General features: G+C 33.2%; 1 protein-coding gene across 1 annotated transcript in view; it reads right to left on the bottom strand.

Moving 5' to 3' along the window:
* Positions 1 to 1,317: 1,317 nt before the first annotated feature.
* The window catches only part of LOC121125241 (uncharacterized), a 35,920-nt gene continuing 13,523 nt past the window's right edge, over positions 1,318 to 23,714 (bottom strand). Inside the window, exons 2-3 of the mRNA XM_040720394.2 lie at positions 4,144 to 4,588; positions 1,318 to 3,835 (exon numbers count right to left, since the gene is read on the bottom strand). Of these exons, the coding sequence (XP_040576328.1) occupies positions 2,645 to 3,835; positions 4,144 to 4,512 (1,560 nt within the window). The 5' untranslated portion in view covers positions 4,513 to 4,588 and the 3' untranslated portion in view covers positions 1,318 to 2,644. The remainder of the gene's footprint in view (positions 3,836 to 4,143; positions 4,589 to 23,714) is intronic.

Genomic DNA, 23,714 nt, shown 5'->3' with positions numbered 1-23,714 from the left:
AGATAGGACGAGTGTCAAAGTATCTCGATACGGTATAAGTAACTTTGTATTATCCAAAAAGATTCGAGATCCATACCTGCTGAAGGTACTCAACTTTTTAATAAAACATATGATTTTGCTTAAAAAAGATAGAACTGATCTTGGATTTGGATTCAAAGTACCCGGGTACCAGATAAGTAAACTTGTATTATTCGGGATCCGAACGGGCTTAGGCTACTCAAACCTTTAGGATTTTAAACAAAGATGGAAGGAATTTTTTTGGATCTTAAATAGCCTATAGTATTGGTTTGAAGCCAAAGTCCCAGCAAGGATATAAGTAAACTTGTATTATTCGGTATCCGAACAGGCTGGGGTTGAAGCTTAATGTAGATTTTCTGACTGATGGACTTCACCTTGTACCCCGTCATGTCAGAGTAACAGATTTGTGAATTGCTTCATTCATTTTGTGAAATAAATTGTAATATACATTATCCTTCAATTTTCCGGATTTATAATCCCTTTCCTGTATGTCCCATTGTGCCACACAGTACGTCACATAGTATGTACTTACACAAAAGAAGAAAAGTTAAGTTAAACGACGACTTGTCTTCAAATAAAGACCACTTAAATAGACATTGAATGATACTTGAATTCTATTGATTCTATTCATATCATATTATAATCGTACATAGTATGTTTTTATTTAATATTACTTAAATGTTTTTAAAAAAAGGTTGCAATGGTTTTGTCAAAAAAGAAAATCATTCTTGTTGAACCATCTATCTACGATAAAATCATTATGTTATAAAGCTTTTCTTCAAAAATGAACTATGTCAATTAACTAGGACTGTAGTGAGTTAACATGACAACAATATTGAACAAAACTTTCGTTTCTACTTCCGTCTGAACCGGTGTAATTTCGTTTTCTTTTATTATAGGTTCGATAGAAAGGACATTTTTTTAAATGAGGAAATTACTGTTCACGTTTTGAACAAAACATATGAATAAATATAAATTCTTTGTCCTAATTCTCACTTATTTTTTTTTCTCTAAGCCTTTTGATCTCTTTTTAAAGAAGTGTAATTCTTAAAATTATACGATCTTTATTTTGTTGTAGTTTGAAGGCGTTTGTTTGTCAAAAAATACTTCATTTTGTTTTTAGAAAAATGTTATTTTAAGGGCACCATGGCCTTGAAGGCTAAAAAATTTGTAAACAGAACCATGTTTAAAATCTTAATAAGCTACATGAAAAGTATCACCAAAATCCACACATTGGCAACCGTGGGATTCCCGGACAGACACTTACTATTTTTGAAAATGAATTTACTCACCAATAAGTAAACCCTACACAAATTTATTAATAATTATATATCTTTGATTTAATACAATAATACAAAGTTTAAAACCAGTTGTAATAATATAAAAATCATACGCACATGTTTTCAAAAAAAGAAATTAAAAGTCCTTTTCATTTTGAATAGATTTGTCTTTTTTTTTAATAGTAAATAGTAAAATATATGTTTGTACTAATGAGCAATAGAAAATACGATATACTTGGGCATAGAAACATATTTAAAGCACCTTGAAGTAGTCAAATATAAAATAAAAGAAGATAATGAAGTGTCTAACTTTGTATTTTTAAGGAGCAATGAATTGAAATGTGATTCTGAATTTGAATACTCCATAGGCTGGTGTGATCACAAATTGTCTTTTGATAATGTAGGACTCTCCCTTCCTCAACTGTTTCTGTTGATCCTTAAAATCGATATCCAAATCCATTTGATCATATTGTACTTCTGCATCCTCGATGCCGATTCGTACATAGTATCCATGCGTAAGAACAGTGAATTTGAATTGCGAATAATTGGCTGCAGTGACCCCCGGATATCCGGGAGACTGAATCCATCCAAATGTTTGATTAAGTACTGAGTCCTTATCCTCATTGTCGCTCGCATCATCGAGTGAGAGAAGATAACCCTCATAGGATGGGCTGACCGTATTGGCAGTCATGAAACGAAGGATATTTCCGTTCCTAGTAGATTGAGAGGATAGCGCCGGAGTCTGAGAAGAGGAACCTGGCGGATTGTAGTTTTGCTCACAAGTGTTTAAAGGAACTTCATTAGGGAGTTTATAGCGCCCATCTGGGAAGCAAGAGAGGGAATAGGTCACATTTGGACGTTTGATACAGTGGTACTTGATTTGTGTATTTACTAAGGCATGGCGTCTTGGGATTGGAGGAGTATAGCCTTGATATTTTGGTGCAGGGTCTAGACAATATCGGGGATCTTTACAGATTGGCCATTCAGGATCACTATCCTTTCTCCGATACATCTTCACCAAATAACCATTGCTCTCTCGACATGCTACAAAGAAACCACGCTGATTAGAAATGGGATCGATTACTTTTCCATGGTTACACATGTAGTATGCTATTTCTCCGACTCGAAGATACCGGTCAGGCCGATTAATCGTTATGCCTTCTTTTATAAAGGGTCCAATGAATCCATGGACATAAGGTGGCTTATCCAAACATGATCCTCCTAGTCGTTGAAACAATACTGATGTTATATCCACTGAGTGAGGAATGGGTCCCTGTCCTTTATCTGAAGAAGTTGACTCATCTCGAGATCCAAAATGTGTCAATCGTGAGGAAATCAAGTTGCTTCTATAATTGGGGGATGTTGTAGTAACAAAAAAGTTTTTGGGGGGTTGTTGAAACTGTGTGAATCCCTCTAAAACTATCATTGTCATTGTCCTCAGCACATTTTCTGAGAAAACAGGGTCGTGTTTGTGTAGGTTGTCCATAACATTTCTGTCCCCCATGAGCAGGAGTTGGCGAATTACATGCTCTTGTCCGAATTATTTTCCCTCGTCCACAATTGACAGAACAAGTACTCCAGCGACTCCATTTACTCCATCGTCCATCTATTGGATCGCAATCTTTTAATTTACAAGACTGAACCTCTTCTTGGGTTTGTATAGGAAGGTCCTCACTTTTTTCAGCAATCCTTGGATGCCGAATCAATTCATCACTCACATTTGAGTTGTTTTCTTCACAAGGTCGACCCCCATTTTCAGGAGGAGGATTATCACAAGCCCTTGTTCTTGTTCGATTACCAACACCACATTTAGACTGGCAGTAGCCCCAGTGACTCCACTGGGACCAATCTCCATCTACAGGACAGTCGGCTCCGCTACATCTCTTTGTTTCAAGATCATCGCCGATGCAGGGTTTTCCTCCATAAAGATGTGGCAGAAGGACTTTTCTTTTTCTAGATGATCTTCCAGAAGTGCCGCAAGATACAGAGCAGGGGCTCCAATCACTCCATTCACTCCAAACACAGTCCTGAGCACATCTATTAACGATACATTTCTTGCTCTCATTCTCTGTTCCACTGCATAATCGAGAGCCATTTTGGGAGCGGCTCCGACTGCGTCTCCCTGGAGAATTACCACAAGAGACAGAACAGTGTGACCAAGAGCTCCATTTACTCCATCGACAGGAAATGGAAGAATTTTGTATTATTGCTGAGAATTTAGGAGAAGAGTCTTTAGTCCCATCTGTATCATTTGTGCCCAAGATCTCAAAAACTGGATTTGGAGCAGGGAACAAATGAGTCGTTGAGTTTATTTCTAGCGAGCAATTGATACCAACATTGAGGAAAGGTTCATATAATTGACTCGAGGTTGTCCAGGCCTCCATAGAAATGACCATATTATGTCCACATGAGTTAACTGTAAAATTAGCGTAGCAGGAAAACTTTGAATCTCCTCTTCGATGGACTTTGTAGCTTGGGCACAAAAGGTTCTTCGTTTTGGTTTTTTCATCTTGAGCAAAGATGACAAACTCTGAAAACTAAACAAAGAATATAATGAGTCAAGAAAAGTTAGAATCAGTGTGTACACATAAAAATAGTGATGTATTGGTCCTTATTTATTGGATCCATTCCAGTCTTAAGATCGGTCCTTCTAGTCCTTGGGACTTGCTTTTAGAACTGATTTAAAAGAGGGTGTTTATTATCATCGAGAATCAAACGTTATCAGTTTTAGGACTGATATGTAGGATTTCACTGGACTGAACAGAGACTAGAATAGATGGGAATGTAGTCTTCCGTTCTAAATAAGTACCGATAATACACTACTTAAAAACATATGAATTCTTACGCATTTTGTGGCGGACAGTTCCTCGTTTCCCCAAGTAATATTCCCCATCCTTGGTATCTGGATCGTGTTCAAGTTCCTTAGAGACAGAAATTTATCTGCAAGAGAGTCGCAAGACTCTTCCTTTTTAACATTCTTTTGATTTTCATCCTGCTCCTTTAGCAAGGATTTGGAGGAGATGATGACCTTTGCTTCAGCATCATCTGGCTCAGGAGCACGTATGGCAATGGGTAACGGCTTAACAGTAGATCTGGAAGGCGTACTCTCTGTTGTCGTTATACTTTCATTACTCAGTCCATGACTTAAATTAAGAGCAAAAAGGCATAATAGCAAGGATGTCCAATGAAGGTGATTGCGCTTCTTTTGAGTCATTGTTAGTCTATTTGTTTTATCTCTTGTCAATGTCTATCTAGCAAATTGAAAGATATCTTGCAAGTAACATAACATTCTGAAAAATTAAGAAAATAACATTATTTATTATAATAGGGTTGAGTGAGGCATTGAAATATATCAATAGATATTTCCCGAATAACTGAAATTCCCTACAATTATCTTATACTTCAAGGATGAAGCCAGATGTCCTTCATTCCCTATACAATATTGCTCATATGTCCAATAGATCTCCCATCAAGAATTGTTTATGTACATCCATAAATTAAAATTTTGATAATTATGAGACATCATTCAATTGAATAAATATGTAAGAAAAAATTGCAAAAAATAAGTTTTTCAAATATTTTATTCCTCAAAATGGAAACCATCATTATTCATGTGTAATGTACATATATATTTATGTAGAAATGGTTAAATATGAGCCTTCAACACACTGAAAAATGACGAGGCAAAAGAGATTGTTAACACCTATGTAATTCCACCCTTTCTTCATCGCTGTAACACTAACACCTTCACACAACCATAAGGTCAAATCATTACCTATGTATATAATTTTATCCAATTCCTCACCAATTTTCCATACTTATATATGTGAAGAGATAACAGAAAATAATTCTTGAACAAAAATCAGGAAAATGGGAAATGCTGTATTGTAATTGTGAATTTGTGAAATGTTGAGCTCGGAGGATCTCAAACTTTTTTGTCTATAAACATTGGTTATAAATTTTGAACAATGTCAACAATGCTTTAGAGATAGCTCAACGCCTCCAAAGTTTTGAAAGGTTACGATTTTTATTCAAAAAATAATGTTTTGAACTAAATATCGTCGAAGCTCTTTGTGTTACAACAGATCCTAAAGGACAAGAAATTTAGGCAAATAAATTTTCTGTTGAAAATTAGAAGAGTATTTTTTATAACTTTTCTTTTTAATTGGTCAAAAGGAGAAAAGCCAACCATAAATTGCTTTAGGTCCATCTGTCTGATCGTAAAAGAAAGGATATCCATATTTACAATTTATATTGTCCTAAATCAATAGCAATGGTTAATTTATTACTTAAAATAGAAAAAAAAAGTAATTAAGTTAGGATAAATTTGACCTTTTACTGACCTTTTTTTTAATAAAAATATAATATAAACTTAATCCCTTTTTCCAAAACTTTAGAGCCGTTAAGCTATCTCTTAATATCTTTCAAAACTGTTTATAATTTATATACGATGTCTTTAGTGTACCCTAAAAGGAAAAATTTGCAGTCTTCAGAGTTCAACATTTCTTTGATTAATTTATAAGCCACACCCTGATATATATACAGACTAATTTTGGTGTTTATATTCAAATTTCCTGGATGAGTTAACATGCACAATAATGTTAACTATAAATCAAAATCTTTACTTGATCTATAAGACTGTATTTGGGCCTAATATGTTCCCTCTTAACAATATAAATGTATCCATTTCTGATTATTTCACAGAGATGTCGATTTACTATTTCAAGTGGTTTTGCTGCGTCTCTAACGAATTAATCAGAATAAGTTGATGGTATAAATTGACAAAAATTATTTTGGGGGTCTTAACATTCAAGTTTTCTAAGACTAACAACATTTTTTTCAGTTTTGATCAAGGACATCCTTTTTGTGTATTTGGATGTCAAAATAGGGTTGTTCAATCTTTATCTATTTTCCTTTAAAGTTTGCCTGAACTATTTTTTACTTTCATACTAAGTCTATCCAAATCAGAGTGACCCTAAAATCCTTTAAAAATTGCTATTTTTATACATCAAAAATAACATTTGTTGAATAATGCAAAATAAATGCTTTTTTAACAAATAACATTTTCAATCATTAGATCTGCCATTTTGAGTGTATTTTTTAGCTGTGCTACTACAAAAAAACATTTGAAGCTTTTTAGGATTTTTTTTTTGCAATTTTTTTTTTAAAACCTTAGTTTCTCAATAAATTAATGTTAATTATTGTAAGGTAGTTAATTTTAAGTAAGTAAAAATTTGAATTCCTCGGAATTGAAACCAGTTGAGATACTGCATATTTAAAATGTATATATCTAAGCTTAAAAAAGGCTCAACTTATTTTTTACATCATAAATTCAAACCAATGACTTATATACATCCGTGGGTCACCTATAGGCTATATACTCTAATTTCTGGCATGAGTTGGAAGACATAAGAATGTTAACTATATCTGCAGGGTTCATCTGAGGGTTGTATATATTTTGTTATTTTCAATTTTTTTGTGGGCAAAATTTAAATGAGAGCTCATGTGAGCACAATTATTTTAACAAAATAATCTGCAAATATTGCTATACAAAACTTTTATTTAAAATATGAGCCTGCATCTCTAATAATTTCTTCAATAAGAAACCTAAACCCCTTGCAGGCCTTGACTATTAAGTTAGACTCAAGCTTGGTCCAGTCCTTCTTGATTGAAGCCTCTATAGACTGGGAGGAGTTGCAAAAACCCTCTACTACAGAAGCACCTAAGTAGAGTACTCCAAGGGGATGACGTCTGAGAGTAGGTTGCCACATGTTGAGGTACTAATAGTCCGGAAAGTTTTCTCTCGGGAAGGTCTGAGTCATAGCGTCGTGATGACACAGAGCTCCGTTTTATACAACTCTAAATATAATCCTGCCTCAATTTTAGAGACAAATTATTATGGCTTGTGTTTGTTTTGAAGACAGAGGCGTCCGCAGGGGGAGGGCTGGAGGGGATGTAGCCCCCTCCTAATTAATGAATTTTTGATTCTTACAAGAAAACTAAATAGTTGATTTTTTTTCTTTTTTTTAATTAATTAAATTTTTCAAATTTTTTCAAAAATTAAATTGTCTTTAAATAGTAATGAATTTTTGAAATTTCTTTTTAAAATATTTCATAATTGGAAAAAAAAAATTTCATAAAAATTTCAGTTTTTACTGAACTAGATCTTTTTTTCCAAAAAACATTAATTTTTTGAGAATACCTATGGATCTTTGAAATTTTTTTAGAATAGCTATGAATTTTTAAAATTTTTGAAATTTTTAAATTTTTAAGAATAACTTTGAACTTTTGAAATTTTTCTACGAAAAATTTACTATTCAAAATCTTTTTGCAAAAAAAATTATTGTTGAAATATAATTTTAGAAATTACAAAAAAAAAAAAAAATTATTGTGTGAATAGCTATGGATTTTTGTAATTTTTTTACAAAAAATTAATTTTTTCACTTTTTTTTTCAGAAAAAAAAATTCAAAAAAAAATCATCCCTCCCCTCCCCCCCCAAAATAAATAAATAAATATAATCCTGCAGATGCCCCCATATACCTACATGGTAAACATTATGTGATATTATGGCATAATGTACCTATAATCTACATATTATATAGGTATATATTTGATGAGAGGGGAGGAAGAGGTTACGCAATTACATAGGTAGAAATGTACATTAGGGCGGTTTGTATTTCAACTTTTTTCGAAGTTTGATTATGAGAAGTACAGATAAGTTGTGATTTGGAAGTGACATAAGCCCCATGCAAAATGCCATTACCCTACAATGTCATCTTTAAGTAGCAATTCGCGTTCAAAGTTTGAAAGGAGACAAAATTTCTTTATTACGTCAATAAAGATTAAAATACTGCATTAATCATTACTTTGTATTTATTAATGATTAGCGGTGGATTGCAGCATTGACTTGAGATATAATTTTGCTTTCATAATACAGAAGATAATAAATAGTGTTGGGTTTCGGTCTGGAAATCCTAGACCGGTCCACTTTTTTGTTGGACCGAATTAGATCGGTCCAACAAAAAAGCTCTGGTTGAACCGGTCTCATATAAAAATTCGGTTTAGATTGGTCCAAAGGAACAATTTGGTCTTGTACCATCCCAAAAAAATTGGTCTAGACCGACTTTACCGATAAATTGGTTATAAAATGACATCTAATGTTTGTTTTTCAAATACAATGACGTTTTTATACGGAGTTTAAACAGAGATAGCTCGGATTAATTTTGATCCCCCGTTTTTATATGTATACAGTATTTGTTCTAGAACTGATCGCGTCATTTTGAGATTTTTTTGGAAAAAAAAAAAAAATGAACGTCAGTTGCTGGGAGTCAAACATCAGTCGGAAAAGCGTTATGGTATACCCTTGTATGTTTTTTTTAACTTTGGAAGTACTTCAGCTCGATGTGAAACCTCATCTAAATATATACTATTTTTTTAAATTTTATATAAAGTACTGCCTTTTTCTTTTCTTTTTAATATGAGTTGAAATAAACTCCTACAAGATTTTATTGATTTTATGCAGGCCTCCCTGTATATTATACACTCTGTTTATTCTTTAAACTGTACTTGTATATGGATCAGGGTGCACTATATACAGGTCACCTGGTAACGGATTTTAATACATTTATAAACAATTTTACTCACAAAATGACACGTAAGTTGAACCAATATAACTTTTTAACGACTTTTTTTACGATAATTAGAAATATCTTTTGTAAAACAGGAGATATTTTACCTAATTAAGTCAAATTGTATCCACTCACTGAATACTCAAATTATATCTCATAGCCTTATTATGAAATGCCCTCACTTACTTGATAGAATATCCTTTTAGATTGAAGAACGCAAGAGTTGACGTTATTATACTCCAGAGTAGAACATTGTTTTATAAATAGATGTGATAGACATTATTCAAACCTATAATAAATATTCATAAAGTTTTTTTCTTAAGCTCTATTCTGGAGCAAAAGGAGGGAATAATGTAATTTATTTTTTTGATACTTCCTTTCTGACAGTGTAAAGAATTCCCTTATTTTTTTCTCTTTTGTTGTTCTATAGGAGAATTTAAAAAAAAACAAAAAAAAACTATTGCAACATTTTTTATAGGTTAAAAAAATCTCTATCAAAATTATTTAATGCAGAATAACTAAAATATATTTTTAGTATCAATATATACAAAGTAAAGTGTTTGTGTCTTTTTTTCATAATTAAATCAAGACGTGACACCTAAAGATGACCTTCATGGACAAACAATTTTGCATAGGTTATTCTCCTATCATATCACAACTTTTCCATTGTAGCCAAAATCCAAATTCGACAAAAGTTGAAAAACAAACCGGCCTAATATACATATCTACATATATTCTATTTCTCTTCACCCCACATGATTCCAAGTACTGAGGAAATTGAGAAGAGTTATTACCTATGTATGTTGGGATATGTGTATTATACATGATGTTTGATTATAATTATTTCCGAACAACACGAAACAAAGTGTGAGTACTATGTACATAGGCTCGATTTATCTAGACCAATTATAAAGATCTCAAGATTGAGCATCTATGTAGTTCATTTACCAACCTACATAAAATCAGTGTTGTAAAACGTAAGCAATGTTATAGTCTACTGGGTTCTATGCTGCCACTTTGTAGCGCTGTTTTGTGCAAACGCAGGCAGTTAGGCTACTGATTTTGTTGTTGTTAGATAGCTTGTTCAAACCTGCACCAGTAGATAAAAATGAAATCAAGTGACAATTTCGTTGTACCAACTATTTGTAAAAGACAAGGAGCCCCCCTTGGAATTCGCTCCGGAAGCGATAACATAACAATTGTTCGAACTCTGGGACTGAGTGAGACGTTCGGTTGCAAGATTCGTTTGTAAGAAAGAATTTGAGGTCTTTAAGGCACTTAACTCCCTCCCACCTCGAAAAAAAGTATCCAATGCCCCCAAGACAATAATGAGGAGTCTTTGTGCTCATGAATGTGGAGGAGCCACGCTCGCTTTTTTCTTTCAGCTGTTGTAATTAATTTCCATAAGTTGACTATTACAATAATTTATAAATATTATCTTATTAATAATGAACCGTATACTACAAGAAAATTACAAAATGAAAACTACCAGAATGGACTACTAGCTTCATTCAAATGCTGTCCTATTTCCTAACTAAGTAGGATTTCAATGCATTCAAATTTGAATAGGTATTCCCTGTCCATTAAAAGTGCACCAGACTCAAATATCCATCGTATTCAAAAGCTGGGGAGCTATTGTCGAAGCCTTTTTTCTCTAAAATGAAGTTAAAGTAAAGAATGTTGTTATTTTTGATCCACCATAGCACAAATATAAGAGGTGTATTATCGAACCTGCTGTTGGAAATCCAGAGGACCATTGATTTTTGCCCAATTGATCCTATTGGACGGATCAGATCAATATTGACCAAAAACCGATTAATTGTGAGTTACATTTTGGTATTTAATTAATAATGTTTATCATCATCAAAAACAATGTCAGTAAACACGCCAGACTTCAACTGACAAAAGAGCTTCTCTCCTTTCTTTGCCTTGATCTTGAACGAGATGCCAAAATATGTGTTAAATATATATTTTTGGCAATTAATATATCAAGAAATGCTTACGATGATACATTTAAAACTATGATTGTATTTCTCATTGGACAAAGTAAAATCCGTATTAAATCACAAAAAAAGTCAATATCTCTGTTCCTCAGTCCTGTATGAGCTACGCAAATCATCTCCTTCCACCACCTGAGAAATGGGTCGTGTATCGAGTTGTGCCAGAAACACTGGAGGTATCAGGATACCCATCCGATAATCCAAATTGATAGTTATTTTCTTCAGAAAGAGAGACAGCCTCAAATCTTCTGTAGGGGTGTGTTCAGTTTACTATGCTCTTCGAGAGCTGGTAAAGGAAATCTTCAGAGACTCAGTGAACAGAGAGGGATTTTTCACACTGGCTTCTAATGACAAAATATATCATCACGTAGTGATCGTGTAAGTGAAATTCTGCATCTCCGCCATGAAGGCATCCGTTTCCAAGCTTGACGGATACGTGATAAATATTCAAAAATATATATGGGCATTTTAAATACAATTAGGCTTAGGTTTTGATCAATTTAATCAATGCTATTTCTAAAATTTGATGAGCTATATTTTAAATTTAAGCAGTATTACAGGTTGACAATGTATATATTAGTTAGTTAAGAACTTATTGCTGTTCACGATAGTACATACATACATTATAAAATAGTATATATATATGCATGCATTACATAATTATACATACTTATGGCAAAGAACACGACGATATAAAGAAGTATATGTCCGACTACAGCAGAAATGGATAAGTCCTACTTAATTTTTATAATTATTATCAATTTGTTTCATTTGTGTACATTTCATCAATTTAAGAATACGAAGATGTTCATTCTCTTCTTGCATGGCTTGGTATCTCTCAAGTGATGTTAGTAAGGTGGTCTACCCTTTGTGGTTCTTCCATACAAATATTCCACCTTTCACTTGTATTTTTCCATTTGCTCAAATGGGCCAAAAATGGACTTTGACATGTGTAGGTAAGGAGCATGTAAGTTCATGTTTTGACGGGAAAACTTGACTATCCTTGATATTGGTTTCTTCAACATGTGATGCGTATGTTTCATTCTGTGATCTTCCCTGTATCTGTTGAACCAAACTTCGAAGAAGAAGAAGTCGTCCACCATCTTCTTAATGCAGCTAAAAGGTGATCCAATGCACAAACGACTTTGTATATGTTATCATATTAAATTTCTAAAAATTAGGAGTGTTCTTACCATATTTAAACATAATATATACATCCATTTTAGCCAATGATTATATCACATACAGTTAAACGGTCAAAACAAATCATTATTAAAAAGGATGGTCCCTCCAAATCACAAATGTTGTTAGACTGGTAGTTAAACATAATAATACCCTATGCCAAATACGGGCATGTGTTTATATCTAAGAATCTCTGATGACAAAGTCTATCATTGAAATATAATTTATTTAATAACACATTTGTCATTTTCCACCTTTGGAAATATCTCATAATTTATAGTGTCTTCACGTAATGTCGTCATTCTGGAGGTACAGCATTTGAGAGAAGGATCAAATTAACCAAGATATAATAGGATTTACGAGGTGGTTTCTGATTTTGACGAAGTAGCTGAGGAAATAAATCTGATTATTTAAATTACCAATTCCAAAAAAGCAGGCCAGCGAAAAAATAAACACAATTTACGACACTAAACATGGTTATTGATCACAGACCATAATGTAAATCTGGGGTGTTTTTTAGCTGGCTGATTAATTTGTAATTGATAATATAAAGAATGAATTTTATTTTTCTTAGCAGTTGTCATTATTATTTAATTCCTGTGTAGTGAACATCCTTTCCTAAATGGATTCAATTATATTCCAAACCTGTTTGAATTCGTGTGTGTTCATAAAAGACGGAGGATTTGTTGTGGAGTTATAATTATAAGTCCTTGTTGGACTCCCGAGTAGAATTGGCGATCGACATCGGAGTAATTCTAGCCAATGTTCTTGTTTAAATCCGTTTTGACATCCTCTCTAGTAATAGCTGATTGTTGAGGGCCGATTTCTTTTTATTTAACATGCCCATTCTACGCTGGATTTTCCTCATTGATCATAGATCCCTTGTAATAACATCTTTTATTTCTCAAGTATCTTTTTCTTAAAGAAACGAACAATATAATTGCACTCTTATGCAACAATGACCTAGATCTTGTTCAAATTATAAATAGTCATAGCATACAGGTGTTCACGTCTAAAACTGAGCACTCCTTTAAAATTTAGGCGTTTTTCCTTGTCTACAGGCTTGAGGGCTGGACGAGGGAGTCTCTTGTAGACCTTAAGGCCAAGATCTTTTTTAACTAGCCGGTTCATGGTCCTTCTGCTGACGTTGAACTCCCTGGAGAGGCCGCTGACGGTTACCCTGCCTGTCTTGTCCTCGACATACTTTTTCACGGCAGCAAACATTTCGTCTGACCTTCGAGGCCTTGACTTAGATCTTGTGGTCACCTCAGGAGTCCCTTTGGCTACCACGCTGTAAAGGGTGGTGGGGCTGCAGTTTAGAACCTTGGCAATTTTAGTGGGAGTTTTTCCCCGCGCGGAAAGCTCCAAAATTGCGACTCGACGTCTCTCCATATTATCGGTTGTTGTTTCACTGTTGCTATTTAGATTTTGCTGGAGTTTTGTTTATAACTAGTCAAGACCCTGATCTCGAAGTATAACCCAGTTTCAACTCAATAAAATCACGAATATGTGCATGGCGTAAAATTTAAAGGAGTGTTTAGTTTTAGACGTGCATACCTGTACAACAAACATAATGATATGGGTGCACCTGTTTTCACAACAGTACGAATCTATGATAATAATCCACTAACTTTATAATAGTTAATATATCTTCTGAACATTGGGTTTAATTTCAAAACTTAACAGAGTTGAGGAAATGGTACATCAACAATCAGACTGCAAAATTATAAACTGTGATTGGTTAGTGGTAACGGCGTCCCGTTCCTCAGAAAAATGAAAAGTAAAGGGCTAGATAAAAAAACAGACGCTCTTTGTAGTAAGAACGAATAAAAAGGCTCAAGGGATGAAACTGTTGATCAAGAGATTAATATCAACGATGAAGAGTTTTGATAAGTTTGGAATACTAAAAAGTAAACTCTATTTAACAGTTTTATATTTCCAAATATATGTTTTTAATAACAATCTTTATTCTGGCATCGTCTTCTGACTATATATTTTGAAATATCTAATAGATTTTGTGCTATCTGTGGAAATTATCATCCTTGATTTCCCTAAAAAAGCTTAAAATGTTTCAAAATTCTACAGAGAAGTAATTCTTTTCAGTGGCCTAGTTTATTTCCTTCTCCTCCTCTTCACAGCTGCTTGTAGCTGATCTACTGAAACGTCATGGCAGCTAAACTGCTGAAGTCTCCCAAACTTTTTCCATAAATCATGATTTCCGGTTTCTTTTCTTTAAGATACTCAAAAGGCTAATGATTTTCATGAAAAGGTATTTTTTGTCAGAATAGTGCAGTCAAACATATATTTACGGACCACCCTATCAATGTACTATTTAAGTATCCTTTTCCTTTCGTTGATCAATCCTTTTTCGATGGGTATTTACATATTACCTATGTAGTATTAATATAAATAAAATCATTACAAACACTGCGTCGTCAATTAAAACAAAACAAAACTGTAAAACGTATTTCAGTATATTATAAAAAATAAAATCACCGTTATGGCTCATTTCCGTTTCACAGGGGATTCATGGAGTAGTATTGTGTTGATCGTCTTTAAATAGCACACCATATTTATTATCCATGTTTTCTTTTCTTTCATTCAATTACATTTGTATCATTTTCAGTCAATGCGTTTGTAACAAAGTCAACATAAAAGCAAGCTGGAATGATTTTTAGACGTATTCTTCAACGAATTATTATCTTTTATTTCCATCAACAAGGATTATTGTAATTAATGCATTAATAGAATTGTAGATGACAATTTTTCTGCAGGCAATTTTTTCTTTTCTTCAAGATTCTTTTTTGTTAAGATGTGTCACAAAAGATGAGGGAAATTATACCCCTCAGTTCTTTGAAATGATTCAAATCATCAAAGTTCTTGACAAACCGCCCTCCTTGGCCATATTTGTTATCAGTTAACTGTTTTTCTGTACATTTTACAGTCCGAACGTTCTCCCAATTACAATGATGTGTGTTCTTAGCTCTATTAATAATTAATTTAGCCGCCCTTAGCGGCAATGATGGCTTCGAGGGGCCGGCGGATGGCAAAGCACCTGCTGCTGAACGAAGGACAATGCAGGCCTCCCACTCGACACGCTCCCAAAAGGTGTAGTCAAGAGGGGTTAGATCAGGGCAATAGGGGGACAAAAGTATCAAAAGAGTTCAAAAGACTCATTTAAATGAGTCTTTCAACAAGGAGATGGGTTTCTTTCATTGTTGCTGTCAATATTTGCCTCTCCATCCTAACAAGGATCTTTCCACCCACTTTTTGATAGTTCTCTGGACCGTCTGATGTGAAACCCCCAGATCTCTTGTATGGGCCCTCATGAACTTGAGGTGTTTGGCCTTGGCTATTCTCTTTAACTTCTCTGTTTGACCTTTTGGACGGAGCCCTTCTTCCTTTCCAACGTTTCGGACTTTCGGACAGAGTAGACGGTGGTCCTGGATACCCAACTGCTTGGATCGAGCGAATGGAAATTCGTTTATCACGTTCATCGGTCATTTTCTCATCTTGTACGTCAGATAGAGAGATCAGGTCACTTTTCTAATATTTTATACTCTAATATATCAAAATTTAAATGAATTTAAATCACTCAACCTTAATAGATTATTAAATTAGTATGTGTTCAGATTTCAATGGACGATACGATTATAATATTTCACGGAGCTGAGGCTTATTGAGTGCTACATAATCCAGAATATATGTAGGGGTAATTTACTGACATTATATTAATTTTGAACTAATATTCTTAGACAATACATATCGTCTGATAAAATTTAAGTGTGAAACCCCAACTTTTAATACCAGAAGAGGTGGATTCACTCAGAGCGTTTTACAGCCAATCAAGTCGTAGATTGTAAGTTTTGGTGAATAAATATTACGTCCAAAAATATGGAGACTTAAGACTTTTGGACAACCCTGTATATAGGTATGCCACAATATAATTTTGTAAAAAAGAACCAACATTTAATTATAGGTTGTGTAAAGTAAACATAAATGCTTTAATGTGTGACTAATTAGGTGTAAAAACATAATTACTAAAAGGCCTTGTTTATTTTGTAAATATATGTATATTTGTTGATTTCCTTCAAAACTTCCGTCGATGAGGTATTATATTTAAACAAAAATGTTTAATTATAGTGTTCATGTCTTTTACATGGAACGAAAAATTTCAAATATAATTCATATTTACTTTTGTAAAGTCGATTCAATTAATTAATTAATCGAAAATATATATTGGCCAATTTTATATATATATATAGAATAAGAACCCCGTTATTTTTAATTACGAGGTTTCGTTACAATACCAAATAACGGCAGAAACAAAAATAAACAAGATTAATTTATGTCCCATATTTCTGAGTGTGTAATTGTCAGAGGAAATACAAAAACTTTCTTTGCCGGTGTCGGTGAAAAGAAGGCTACAAAAACCGTAGAAGTCTTCATTTGGACTGATTACAGCAGGGGTCGGCAACTTCTTACAGAATAGGGACCAAACAGCTATGTAGTGTCTTGACAGAGGGCCAAAAAGCTACCACTCCTGAGTCATGGTGGAAAACTATGTCATTGAATTTATAATTGATTTTTTCTGGGCGTTTAGAGAGAAAAAAATTATTTTATTTTCAATAGTACCTTTATTTTTTACAAATTTTTTTTAATAAAGAAATAAAATATAAACACAATTTATAGGAAAAATCTATATTTCACTAAAACAGAGAAAAATGAGGAAAAATATTAATTATTTAATGAGGCACTTGTTTCTACTTATTTTGTGATATTTTTTCTACATCAGGTGAAATATTTATCAATAACAAGAGTCAAACTTTTATAGTGGTTATGTGAAGTTTCATAGTGTCATTTAACGTAAATAACATTCATTTTGGAGGATTAGTTTGCCTATATTTAGAAGATTGTCTAGGATAAGATGGCGGGCCGCTCAAAATTCACTCACTGACAATATGGCTCTCGGGCAGGGGGTTGCCAACCTCTGGCCTACAGCATCAAGAAGACTATTACAGTTCCATAAAGCAAAGAAGAACTCAAACTTACGCAGCAATAATATGGCTGACTTCTGGCCTCATGTGGCCTACCTCCAGCCTTGATCTCAATTTCCTAAAATTTGCAGTTTAGTGCGTTTGTGAGAAGAATGTATGCCACATTTTTCATTCGAATTTGGATACCCTGTCATCGTGACAGTGTATTACGCCTTGGACACGGCTTTTATCTCCAAGACCTGACAATTATTTTGCCAGAGTGTCAAAAATGTTATTCCTTGTGAAGGAGGACATTTTTAATAAAAAATATAGTTAAACACATCACGAATGGGGTTTGAGTTATATTTTCTTGATTCCATAAAAATAATTGGTCTTTTAATTTAGAGTCATGCTAGCCATTTTGAACGCGCAGTTCATATGTAAAGGTCGTTTGAGTGAGTTGATTTGAGTTTTTTTTAATGAAAATAATGCTAATTTTATGTTATTTTTCAAGATAGTGTCCTTGTTACTCTACAGACTTCTCTCTGCAAAGTTACAGAGGTGGGATACTCGCTTGGAGAAGTGTATAGACATACAAGGGGATTATGTTAAAAAAAAAAAAAAAAAAAAATTCACATCCACTTACTCAAACGACTGATATATATAGCAATTGCGCGTCCAAAATGGCTGAAACTTTGGTGAGTAACTTACCACAGAAAATGATTCTCTATATAGAATTATTCGATTATACTAATATTTATAATAGGAATATGTTACGTTGTTGCCGAAAAAAACCCTTATAATTCTAATTCTCTTGATATGATAATAACGATGGAGTGGGAAATTGACTGTATTTTATACTAAATATACTAATCACAATGTGGGGGGACGGGGGGGAGGAACACCATTGGTTCTTGTAACCTTAGTAGTAGTATTAAGAATTTAAATATATATATATATATTGTGTTATAAACTTCAAATAACATACTAACATATATCCATCAATTAAGTTGTCTAGATGGGAAGTCCATTTTTTATTGTTGTCGAAAAATTGCTAAATTGAAATTTGTGGAGAAATTTACAAAACACTTTTATGTCTTAATTTTGCAAAAAAAAAAAAAATATAGCATTTATTGGTATTGTAATAAAAAGCAGAAACCCACGAATATTTTTACCGTACTTACAAAAAAAAGTTATGGAGAATAATGTTTTTGAAAAAAGAACCCGCGATAACAGATTTATTTTTAGAAATATTGCAAAAGTTATATAATAAAATGTTTTTAGATATTGAAAATATAATATTGTACTGTTTAAGTCTAAGATTTTATGTACAAAATGCATTGTTTTTTGGCATTTCTTCTTAAAAATTGAAAATTGACGATGAAAAAAAAAAAAAAGAAAGAGACATAAAGGATATAAAATGAAAATTTAATCAGAAAATGACAGATATTCCAGTTAAAAATCAATTTTTATGTGTCGAATTTGTATGCAAACAAATCTCCCGACAAATTTCCACAAACTTTATTTTATTTACGAATCTAATATTTTATTGGAAGTTGATTTTTTTGCACCTGAAAAAACTAAATTTCAGTTTTTGCACATAACTTCTTTGATTTTGAATAAATTTAGAAAATGTACTCATTTATATAGTTGTATTTTAAGACGCCAATCACTTTTTGATAATTTACTTAGCTCCCTATCTAGTCTCCTTGAGCTGAAAAAAACGTTTTTTGTGTTTCGGTTATAGCATAAGGGCCCTTTATATTACCTTCCCAAAAATTGGTACCCCCGACACACACACACCCACTCAAACTCTATTGTATATACATATTTATATATATACAGATTATAAATCAGCGGTACTCAAACATTTTACATTGTCATGCAATTAATTCGATAACTGATTAATTTAAAAAAATACATATTTCATATACTTTTTAGATTATAAAGTACAAATGTTCGAGTATCCCAAAAGAGTTGAAACTTTCCACTGTTCCTACCTCTGATTTCGGGTTAGAAAGAGAACTTATGACGGGTGAGGAAACTCTACCCTTAAATGAATTTGCAGAATTTATTCTACATTTATATAATTCAATTATTGTACTCATGTCAAGCTTGACTTATCACGTTAGTCCTCACTAACGGGAGGTGTCTTGAATTAACAATTCGTGAATAGAGTACATAGTCGTAAGTACACACTATATGAAATATGAATTCATGCTGTTGTTTTGATGACTTTTATTCGTGGAAATACTCTGAATGATACTTAACTGTATTATATATGTACAACATTGACTATAATTGTCTGTAACATGTTTAATAAATCCTCATAAAATGAAAAACCACAGACCAAAATAAAAAAGACAATGCTCAATTACATATTATAATTTGGTAATTTGCGTGTTGAAAGGGGTTATTACTGTCAGACTATAATGAACTACTAGTCTAGTGTAGAATCATTCCACCATCGCACGGGCGAATAATCCTTTTTATAATTTAAAACAGCTGTATTTTAATTATATCAGCAAACATTTTGCTACTATATAGTGAGATACCGGTGGTTTCATTGTTATGTTGTATGCTTTTAAAACATATGTATTTAAGGATTGATAGTTTAGATTTCTAAAGTTCCGATAGTGGGCGGTCCATTGAAATCTGAAGGCTAACTAATTAAATAATTAATGAAGGTTGAGTGATTGAATTTGATTCATATTCCGATATATTAAAGCATAAACAATTAGTTACTACACAAAACTAATCTGAACCTTTTTTGTGTACGTACAAGTCAATAAAATGACACTTAAACGTGATCCCCCAATTTCCATTCGTTTATTCCTTGACGCTAGGCTTCCACAGGACCACTGTCTACGCCGTCAGCAAGTTCGAAACGTTGGAGAGGAAGAAGGGCTCTGGTAATAAGGGGGAACGGGACCCGGTGGAATTACAGTATGAATCTCAGGACAATCTCCTCAACTCTATGAGGTACCATGCTAGAGACCTCGGAGTTTTACATCCAACTGTCCAAAAAATGAAAGTTAGAAGCCTTGTGAAGATAGATAGGCCACTTTTGACACCAGTTATTAAAGAACCGCATCTCTTTTGTTAAAATACTCTTTTGAATGAATCTTTTAAGTTCTTCTGAGCTCTTTTTGATATTTTTGGCCCCCTACAACCTTGATGAACCTGGACTACACGTTTTCTGTGCATATTGAGGAAAAGGCCTGCATTGTCCTTCATCCAAACACCGAGGCCCTCAATGCCACTTTCAGTCATCACTGGGATGCCATGAGAGATGAATACATCCGCAGCGTATACCAGGTCTTCCACCGCTGCCTGGAAACCATCATTATTGGCGAGGGCTGTTGCATTATTGATTAAGAGAGCTCAGACACACATCTATTTATAGTATTAATTTTGGTGAAACGCTAATGTTTATTAATAAATGATATCTTGTTGAAGTTCAAAATTGAAAGTGTTCAGATTTTAATCTACTACTCAGTATCTATAATTAGCTTCGTTGTGGAGCTTTATTCTAGTTTGTCTAGTCAAATTGATCGAGTCACGTTAACCATCAATGAAAAAAAGGAAACACACTCTCAATGACGTCATGAGGGATAGATTTTACTTTCTTTAAGGACTGGCAATTCAACTGGAAATTCTTAAAGAATAAGCCGAATCCTTCAATTACTGACATGGAAGGAAGATGAACAATTCCCCATCAACATTGTCCAGGAGACGCCACAACAGCACCCGTGCCCTGAAGACATCCTTAAACCCAAGCCTGGGCATCCACAAGCGTCTAGTACATTCAGAGGCTCTTTAGCAGTTTCCACCACCGTTTGGACCTCACCATCAATTCTGAGGGGGGACACATTGACCATAGCATGTTCTTTGGGTTTCAATTAATAAACTTGTCTTCTAATTCACATATGATCCTACGATGGATTCAATAATTTGTGTATTAAAATAATAACTGTTGGATCTGGTGGAGAGGAAAGTAGTGAGCTTCAGATTAACTACAGAGCGGACAGTGTGTTTTCAACATGTATTTTCATAATAATAAGTAATTAAGTCTTTTTTTTAAACTTTAAAAGTTATTAAGAAGTACTTGAAATACCTTCAAAATGGCTAAACTGCAACATTAATTTTACCTTTGAATCGAATAAGGACAATAAAAGTCGAATAATTGGAGAAAAATATCTCCTCCTGAGTAATGTATCAGTCTAAAATATGTAAATTAAAATATATATAATGGTATTTCGTGAAGACATATTACATATTAGGCTCTGATATACATATAATAAAGCTTAGTGAATGTAACATCAAGTTCTACTGAACACGTTCAATTGTTCTATCTTACTCAATTCAAGTACCATAAATTAAACCTTTCAAATAATATTATTTTTCATTTTCATTAGTCGTTTTTTGTTTAGTGTTTTAAAAATAGATATCCATAAACTAGATTTAAAATTTTGAAATAGCTATATGTAGATTTCTAAATTCTAAGGACTTTCTATATTTAAAAAAAAGAAACAAATAATGAACGTGATCACCCTGACAACTTGAACAATGTTTTGGAGGATATCAGTTTAGCTTTCATTATGTTTCATTAGACTATTTGCAAGCAGTCCTGAGTGGAAGGAAATTAAATCAAATCTTCCTCTGTATCTAACAAGGACAAATGTGATATGTCAACATTAAAACAATCTTGAAGAAAAATCTAGAAAAAAGGAGGAAACCCCAATATAATTTTTTACTTTATAACATTACGTATGTACACGTACATACCACCTACTATTTTATAAACATATTTGAGGCAGTTTTAAGCTTTGTATTCAAATTTTCTGGGATGAGTTAAGATGCTCAAGAAGTTGAACTACACTTTAGTACCTTTATTTTATTTTAGAAACTTATATTGGCCCCGATATAGCCAATAAAAATATGTCAATTTATTCTTCTTTTATTGGGACGATCAATTATAACTAAATTAAGTGCAATTTACTGCAATGAAACATCATTCTAGCTTGCTTTTGTGTTTATGAAGGCACATATTAAGGAGGGAGTTACTTTGTTTTTGATCCACAATTATACTTGTATGCTCCCAAATAAATCATTAGTGTTACGTTCCGTCTTTTATACGTAGGAGTGTAATAAATTTTACTTTGTATTTAAGATATTTACTTCTAAAGAATTCAAGATAGCTTTATAAAACTTTAAAAACAAACCTTAAATACTCTTTCGAATGTAACTTATCCTATTAAGTAAATGACAATTGGTTAAAATAATTTTACATTTATGATTATGAACGTCATTCTAACAATGATTGTCATATTTTTATAGAGGCAATTATGAAGAGAGAAAAATACATATAGGGGGTTAAGAAACAAAACATGGACACCAGATGCTCTTTAGAAATACTTCAATATTTTTTTTATATTTTCAAAAATAAAAAAAACTTCTAAACAAGGCTTTTGCAAACTTGGTCACTCAATATCGGCACCTTTAGCATCAATCACAGCTTTTACACGACGCTGGAAAGGCCTTGCAGGAGTTGAAGACAAACTTACTCGAAAAGATGTCCCATACAGCCACTATGTCAGCCTTAAGTGATTCCACATTTGGGTGTTGAGTTTTGTTGGTTTCCCTCTTCAAAGTGTCCCCCACAGTAAAGTCCAGTGGGTTCAAATCTGGCGATTAAGGGGCTACATCTCTTTACTTATTTACCTATCCAGGCTCTTGGCGTTCATGACTTCTGTCAGATGTTGATGTGAGGTCTTTGTGTATGAAGAAAATTCCAAATTGCCCTTCATATCCCTCCTGATGGTCCTAGCAGCCACGGATAAGTAATTGCCTAGGGATTCATAGATTTGATGGAGTCCTTCGTGATGTTCTTCTTCAAGCTGGACAGGATCCTCAGATCCCTCTTTAGAATATGCCTCCACTTCCTGCTCTCCTGGAGAGATTTTCTCCATCATTCTTCATCTTGATTACCTTGAAAACCAGGCTCCGGGAGTACTTCACAATGCCCATGATCCCCGCCACCTAAACTTCAGCATCCAGGAGCTCTTAGGTAGACTTTTTGCTTACTCAGGATGACGAGATGACAAAGATGTTTAGTATGGTAGTTTTTTATGTACAAAGGATGCTTGAACCAAAGTGTAAAAAAAAAATAGCACTAAACTTTCCTATATTAATGAGAAAATGAACATTAATCTAGAGAGTTTTACTGGCCAACCCCGTAAATACTTGAGGTGACAAAGCATTGACTTGAGAAAATATGACTTTTTGTATGTACATATTAACATATGTAAGCATGTATCTATTTAACTTCTTCAAACAAAGAAGGATAATAATGATTATCACTGAACGTTTGTTATGCCTTTTTTATGAAGATTGAGATATGGGGCTTTAAACCTTGAATTGTTCATTAATTAAAAATTATGGATATGATGAGTTAACAATTTTTGGAAGGATAATAAATGTATTTAAATATAGGCATACTGAGGGTCAAAGTTATCGACATACGCCAAGAATATTATTATAATAATAATTGGTATATGTACATATTTATGTTGACATAGCCAAATGATTTCAATGTTTCTTTTATTAAGTATTTGTGCCCTCTCGAC

The sequence above is a fragment of the Lepeophtheirus salmonis genome, chromosome 10 (genome assembly GCF_016086655.4).
Source record: "Lepeophtheirus salmonis chromosome 10, UVic_Lsal_1.4, whole genome shotgun sequence".
In the NCBI taxonomy this organism is placed as follows: domain Eukaryota; kingdom Metazoa; phylum Arthropoda; class Copepoda; order Siphonostomatoida; family Caligidae; genus Lepeophtheirus; species Lepeophtheirus salmonis.
Note: the sequence above shows the minus strand (reverse complement) of the source record. Positions and strands in the feature narration are given on the sequence as shown.